General features: G+C 34.4%; 1 protein-coding gene across 2 annotated transcripts in view; it reads right to left on the bottom strand.

The window, feature by feature from the left end:
- The window catches only part of LOC106464333 (tolloid-like protein 1), a 30,867-nt gene that overhangs the window by 3,444 nt on the left and 19,498 nt on the right, over positions 1–7,925 (bottom strand). For both annotated transcript variants that reach the window (XM_022392026.1, XM_022392027.1), the window contains 7 exons: positions 7,447–7,569; positions 6,793–6,953; positions 5,398–5,584; positions 4,211–4,336; positions 3,943–4,070; positions 2,081–2,294; positions 692–942 (listed from right to left, as the gene is read on the bottom strand). In XM_022392026.1, coding sequence (XP_022247734.1) covers positions 692–942; positions 2,081–2,294; positions 3,943–4,070; positions 4,211–4,336; positions 5,398–5,584; positions 6,793–6,953; positions 7,447–7,569 — 1,190 coding nt within the window. The remainder of the gene's footprint in view (positions 1–691; positions 943–2,080; positions 2,295–3,942; positions 4,071–4,210; positions 4,337–5,397; positions 5,585–6,792; positions 6,954–7,446; positions 7,570–7,925) is intronic.

Consider the following 7,925-nt stretch of genomic DNA (forward strand, 5'->3'; position numbering starts at 1 on the left):
ACGACGTAACGTTAACTAACTAACGAACACGACGTACGACGTTCGGTTGGTTGTTGTCGTGTACGTCGTACGACGGACGATGTAGGTACGTAGTACGACGTAGTGTGTGTGTGTGTGTGTGTGTGTGTGTGTGTGTGTGTGTGTGTGTGTGTGTGTGTGTGTGTGTGTGTGTGTGTGTACTGCACAATAATTTGTAATTCAAAAAATGTGCTCATACAGAGATATACTATAAAAACATCTACAAAAATTTGTTTAGAACTTTTGCACAAATCACACAAAAGCTTCATGTTCGTACCCGTCCCTAATTTTGAGCTGATGGCCTAAAGGGAAGCCCGATCGTCAACTGTACTCACCGTCTTCGACCCCAAAACGGGATTTCACCGTCAAACTTATAACACGCCCATAAAGTACGGAGCACATTTTCGCATCGATGTGAATATATAAGCAGGTGCCTAATATGTCAAATTCTAGGGAATTTCCCAGGGTAAAAGCGCGGCCTTAATTCCTGTCTAGTTAATTAATACTAGGCCCGATATGCAACCTTTGTTCACTTCCAGTTCCTTGCTAATTAGATATAAAAGCTCGTGAAAATTTTCATCCATAGTTTTTGGAATAGTATTAATAAATATAAAATCTTCAAGGTAAAATTTTCTGTAAGCAAAAATGTTTAAAGAAGTAAATCTTAACTTACTTTATTTCCACAAAACCGACCTAGTTGAGGCGCAGAGTCATCATACCCGTCGTAGATTTCCACGTAGTCATAGCCACAGTCTTGTTCATGCTCCACGTGGAAAGTCATGAATCTCAGTCGCACGCTTACTCCGTCCTCAGCTTCTATGATCCAATCACACTCTTCTTTATTGTCATAGTTCTGATCACCGTATTTCGAATGAGAATACAAGTGTTGTACAGAATATGACGCCGTCAAACGACCACCACAAACTATAAAAAAAAAGGTGACTAAAATAACTTTCATGTGTGGTAGGTTACTATTTTGTGGTTGAACAGAATGTCAATATTTTTAAAATCCTGAATAATTCCAATTATTTGTTGTTATTTGCACCTTCTACTTTCCATATTGTCGAATTTGGCGACACGTGATAGTGTGATTGCGAAATTTGGATATGAGTAATCAAAAGTAATCATTGAAGAGTCGCAAAAACTTTCAAATGAAGACTTTAGGTAGGTGTTGTTTTGACTAAACTGAACACACAAAATTGCTAATCTAGCTACGTTCATTATAAATGTTTACCTTACTACCTATTACCGTAGTTACAAGGAGTTATTTAGTTGCAATGTCATCCTAATTCTACTTCTCGACATACTAGTGTTATTCTGTATTTTTCATGCACTACGAAGTGAAATGTCTCAATTTTCTTAAGATATATTTTCATTTTTAATTCTTGCAGTATATCTAGCCCTCTAGTGGAAACCGGTTGAAAAGAAGTATCATATTGATGTATTCATCCTGTTAATATAAAACTTCATGATTTCAACAAAGGATGTAAAAACACAAATAAAGAGTTGAACGCTTTGAATTTCAAAATATTAGCACAGACAAAAGGTACATAACACATGTAAAGAGATACAATAATTTTACAACATACATTTTGGTGTCTCCAAATAAATAACACATGTAGCTACAACATTAAAAGCCTACTTTGAAGTGGCTCTGCAAATTTTATTTTTACAACGTTTTTACAATACATGCGGAGTAAATTTTCACAAAACTGTCCTTATAGATCGCTTTCTAGAGAACGTTGCAAAATTGAAATGATTTTAATTTTTTACTATTTTTTTATTCAAAATACACGCTGGAATTAAGCAGGATCTTATATTATTGATAATCGTCATGTGAAATTTGATATATATCAAAATACTGGCTGGAATTAAGCTGGATCTTGTATTATTGATAATCGTCATGTGAAATTTGATCTATATCAAAATACTGGCTGGAATTAAGCAGGATCTTATTTTATTGATAATAATCATGTGAAATTTATATTTATATATATAACTAATAACTCCGTAACGATTAAAAAAACAAATACGTTTAAATGTAGTTATTTTAAGCACATACCTGTGTAGTGTGTGCCTTTAAAACCTTTCCTCTGTACATAAGTATCAGATGTGAAAGTCATGTACATTCGATTGGAAGAAGCTAAGATGGAGTGTGGCACTTTGCTGCCACAGAAACGGCCCAAGATCGAGGAATCCGTAGTTTCTCCATCGTAAAGATCGACGTGATCGTACGTACATTCCTGGTGGGGCTCCAACTCAAAATCATTGAAAACCTTAAGAGCAACAAAAAAATGGAGGGGGGGATTATTCCAAATATGTGGTTTTTAAAGGTAAAACATCAGGTAATCATAGGAATCGACCTCCTCTGAATCCAATTTTTTACTATGTTGAATGCTATGACTTCTCACCTTGGTTCTATTTCTGGACAGAACTACTGTGTATAAACATAACGTGCGACGGATTAAACTACAGAACACAGACCTGGACTTTGGGTTGTATTGATGCACTAAAGGCAAAGTTATCGGTGTTCATCTCGTAAAAGGGTACAAAAGTCATCAAGTTTTCTGAAACAACGATTCCCACTAAGGTGCTGATTACTTTTAACAAATACGACCCCCTCCCAATGGTTTAGGGATAAGCATGAAGTCTTATAACGTTAAAAGATGGTTCCCATACCCGTAGGCACAGCACAGATAGCTCATTGTGTAGCTTTGAGCTTAACAATAAATAATCAAGTTAACAAATATTACATTACTGATGTTCTCCATGTTGTTTAAGTCGAAAGTTTAATAGAGACAAACTAGCAAATACTTATAGTTTAAGAATCTAAGCTGCAAATTTAAAACACAATAGACTAGTTATCAATTTTTAATAAATACACTCAGGATTCCGAAAATTGTTTAATTTCGGAGTCAAGTTCAAGGGAGGTCCATGAACGTATGTTATTGGGTTATACTAGTTTCGGAGAATTCCACTCTTCATCAGTAACCCCGAACAAAAGTTAACCAAAGAGATATAAGCTGGACCTTTATCATAGTGAAAAGTATCAAACATACTGTTGGTGTGAACGTGCTCTGTAGTCACTATGAGAAAAACCTATACACCGGATAGGTGAAGTGAAGAAAAAGTGTCAATTACCGATTGAAGAAGTGCAGTAGAAACTAACACTTGATTTACTTTATAACAAATTAGAGTAACAGTTGTGTGCTGTAAAAAAAAAAGTAAAAAGTCACAGCGTAGACACACACACACGTTTAGTTCGATGCTGACATTTTTAATTTCGCGAAAAGTTAATCGACGGTTACCTGTGCTAGTCATCCCTAATTCTGAAGTTTGTTTGTTTGTTTTTGAACTTCGCGCAAAGCTACACGAGGGCTATCTGCGCTAGCCGTCCCTAATTTAGCAGTGTAAGACTAGAGGGAAGGCAGCTAGTCATCACCACCCACCGCCAACTCTTGGGCTACTCTTTTACTAACGACTAGTGGGATTGACCGTAACATTATAACGCCCCCACGGCTGAAAGGGCAAGCATGCTTGGTGTGATGGGGATTCGAACCCGCGACTGTTTTTGTATGTATTTATTACTAGCGTTAAACAGAGGATTTATTTACTACCGGCGCTTGTTTATACACTGATTTTTAGCACACACACACACACAAACGTATATATTAAAGATACCCACCCACTAAAACACAATTCAGTCTGTAGCAAGATAGTAGATAGCGAAAGCAGGAATGTTGAACTAAGATAATTTTATTTTAAGTTACTTTTCATTATTCAACATAATGTATTAATGCTCATAGTTCTGAAATTAAAATCTTGAATTAACTCAAACAGGATTCAGTCCACTACACACACACACACATTTAGAAATACAGATAAACAAGATAGATAAACACATATAAATAGCAAGATTGGTACCAATTTGACCCTGTGTCCTGGTGTAGCGGTGAATAGCCAAGCACATTCTTTCCTGTTTGGGTAATAATCTGGATAGTTAGGGCTAGTGATTTCTCCGACTGGAGCAGTGACGTGATGTGTGCAGCTTCCTAACGTTAAAAACATAGAAACATGGAATTAATGCCCAATTCTTATTTTATCTAGCCATGCAATGTTCCCACTAATTAAAAACACAAACTAGTTTGTTTGTTTGTTGTTGTTTTTTGTGAAATAACAATAATGCTCTTACCTTCTTTACAGTAATGTTTATTTTCATGAAGGACGAAACCGTTCTGACAAGCACACATATAGCTTCCTATCGTATTCTTACAGATGTGTTCACAACCTCCATTATCTGTGGCACATTCATCAAGGTCTGGTATGTGAATAAGAGAATGACGTTAACTGATCGTTGTAATATTATTAAAAAAGTAACTACCGTATATATATATAGTAAAGTTACACATACATTTTACAAGTGATAAAAGTCTTGTATCTATGACATTTCAAAATCATGTGTTTATTATGAAAACACTTCTAACCTTGTCGTTTTTTTTTAAAGTAGTTTTACATTTATTTATGTTGCTTCCTTGGCTAAATTGTTATTTGTAATTTCCCATGTAGAAAACTGTAAACTCAAATTTCTCAACATCATTTAAACCTCATGAAGAAAATAGTAGTTAGACTCCAGCCTATCGTTACGAACATAGTTTTTACGTCACCTTTGCTAATGTCAACAAATCAAACCTACTTAGTCAAAAGGTATTTCTTCAGAACGTGACATTGAAGGTATGCTGGAAATACTAAATAATTAGTAGTAATTCAAACAGGTTATAGATAATAGTTTTTTTTTTTAAATAAAGATATATATTAGAACAGTTGTTAACTTATGAATAAGTTTCCGAAACAAGACTAAGCCTAGAAAACCTGAAAATAATAATTTTGCTCTAATTCAGACCACTTTCTCTTGAAGTAAAACTATTATTTTTTTAATCTAAGGTTTATAAACAGTGATATTTCTTAATGTTATGAAAAAGGTGATAGTTTGAAAGACCTAAACATAGAAACAAAGCTACACAAAGTAAGCAAGTTTTACTAATTTTATCAGTGAATAATAAGACATGTAAACGTTTTTCAGTTATTGTTTTAAAATTCTTAAAGAAACATGGGTTCTTACATTTGCCAGAGCCCGGCCTCACAGTGTATGGAATGTTAAATTTTCTGCAAGTTAATTGTACCTTTTCATGCTCCATATCGAACTTCCAAGAAATATAAGAAATAACGGCAGTCGACACCAACTGAGAAAAAATCGTTATTCCGATTGTAATTGTCATTTCTTAAAGAAACGGCACTGGAATAATATTACCTTTGCTTATTTAACTAGGAAGTAAAACAGGCTAATATCAAAGAAGTTGAAGAAAAACATAACCAAGGTACCTGTGAAAAACACGGCAGCAAATCCACTCTTCTGGACTGAATTATCAGAATTGAACTCAATTCGAAGATTATTTCCTTCCGATGTGATTACTGGCGGTAATCGTGAGCCACAAAAGACCCCATGTTTCCTAACATCATTTCCACTCATCTTACTATGGATATTGATGTTGTCGTATTCGCAGTCTCGCTAAAATAAAAGCAAAACCATACGAAACTGAGTGATTAGAAAAAGGCACTGAAAACTGATTCAATAGACCAGCGTTTACAAAATTTTTGGTCGCGACCTCCTGGGAGTTACAGAAAGTTTCCAGGAGGATTGTCAATAAATAAATTATTATTAATAATCCACTTTAATAATAAATAGAAACCTATTTGTATCTAATTAACAGTGAAGTTCGCCGATGTTTTTTATATTTTAGTATCTGGTGTAATAAATAAAGATGGAAGTAGGCACAAATTATGCAAACTGGCAAAAAACGGGGGGAGATCGTGAAAAACTAAATTTACAGAACCCCAGCGTTAGATAATCTACACCACTCATAACAGGTACATAAAACAAACCAGAGTATATAAAATAGTGAAACCACGCTAACTAAACTTCACTAATCGAAACACGTTACAATAATCCATGTAAAAATATATTACGAGAAGCACAAAGCAGTTAAGTGAGGCACTAACGGTATCTACCATTCATAAAATGTGCATTATAGAAGCTATACGTCAGGCAAGTATTTTTGTATAATTGCAACAGTCAGAGTATGCAGGTATATCAATGAAGATTTGTTAGTCAGAACAAATACATTTAAATTATGCTAATCAGAACACCTACTTTAAAAGGCAGTAAGAGAAAATCGCACCAATTAAATAAACGTTCAGCACAGCTAAGGTAGATAGATTACGTAATATATTAGACACACAAGTTATAGAAGATAACGCCAGTTACAGCAGTCTGTAAAATGTTTTAGAAAAAGCTGCTTGTGTCTGTCAAAGTAGGTACCTCAGAAAGATGGTACCAGACATAGTATTTTTTTTCTGCAGGAATTGCAATAGGCAAAGCAGGTATAATACAGAAATATAATCACTTTGAGCAGGTGCATCAGAAAAACCGTGCTTGTTAAAGTATCTAACTTCACAATAGCTCCCTAACTTAAGAAAAAATAAACGTTGTTGCAGATGCATTAAAGATGACATGTTAATCATATCAACCATTTGAGGTAATACACCAAAGAAAATTAATTAGACCAGTGAGTTTGTCCCATCGTCAATTATGTCAGAGAGGTTGCACAAGTAGGAACATGTACACTGGGAAAAAATCATATTACTCAGAGCAGGCACGCTAGATAGGCCAGGTAATCGGAAGAAGATAAAAAGTAAAAATAATACTTTTAAACTTACATTGTTTCCCTCTAAATCAAAATGAGTGAAATTCAGAGTAATTCGGAACTGAGGAAGAGCAATAATTTCCCAGACGCATTTCTTGTTCTGGGGGTAGAGATCTGGAAAGGATGGGCTGATAATGGTTCCATTGGCTACCTCGATAGTACCACCACAAGCATCTACATGTATTATACGAATAACATTAATACATACCAATTAAAAGATTAATGCCCTTTTGTTAATATATTTGCGCATGGATGACTACATATTTATTTACCGACTATTATTATTATTTACTAGAATAGTCATAAATACGATCTTTAAAAGAAATTTAAGTACATATATCGAGCAATGATTATTTTGTATCTGATATACTTCTCAATCTTAAAACTAGTATTTTTAACCGTGAGTGTTTGATTCCATGACACGAGGCAGGTGATTCAGGTGGTAGAAAACAGAAATAAAACGCTTTTCGTCTATATAAACACACCATTCGGACATCGCACTTTATGTCTATTGATACATTATCAAATTCAATTACATTACGAGTTTCCAGAAATCTTGAATTATTTAATTAAGCCAAGAAAACGGAAAAAACTCAAACTCAAAATCAATTCGTATTTTGGCTAATAAATTATAGATTTGTTAGATACTAAACAAATATATTTGTACCTTCACACATCTTCCCGTCAGAATGAAGTTCGTATCCAATCTTGCATTCACATCTGAATCCTCCCATTGTGTTCACACAAATGTGCTCGCACCCATGGTTCTTCCCGGAACACTCATCAAATTCTGTTTAATGTATACAAAAAACTGTAACAATGATTTCCCCAACATAGTTATAAAAACAACTCGCATGATATATTAATATCTCAGGATAAAAAAAAAAAAACCCAACAAATTAACTATGTATAATGGATTTGGAAAAATGACTTTGTACAGACTTGCAGGACTGTACTTGATTAACATGCATATAATAGGCATAATGTAAGGGGTGTGTGTGTGTGTGTGTGTGTGTGTGTGTGTGTGTGTGTGTGTGTGTGTGTGTGTGTGTGTGTGTGTGTGTGTGTGTGTGTGTGTGTGGTATATAATAACGTAGTACGTTACTTACTTAACTAATTAGTTAACTTAATTAACGTTAAGTTTAA

The sequence above is a fragment of the Limulus polyphemus genome, unplaced genomic scaffold (genome assembly GCF_000517525.1).
Source record: "Limulus polyphemus unplaced genomic scaffold, Limulus_polyphemus-2.1.2 Scaffold1621, whole genome shotgun sequence".
Classification (NCBI taxonomy): domain Eukaryota; kingdom Metazoa; phylum Arthropoda; class Merostomata; order Xiphosura; family Limulidae; genus Limulus; species Limulus polyphemus.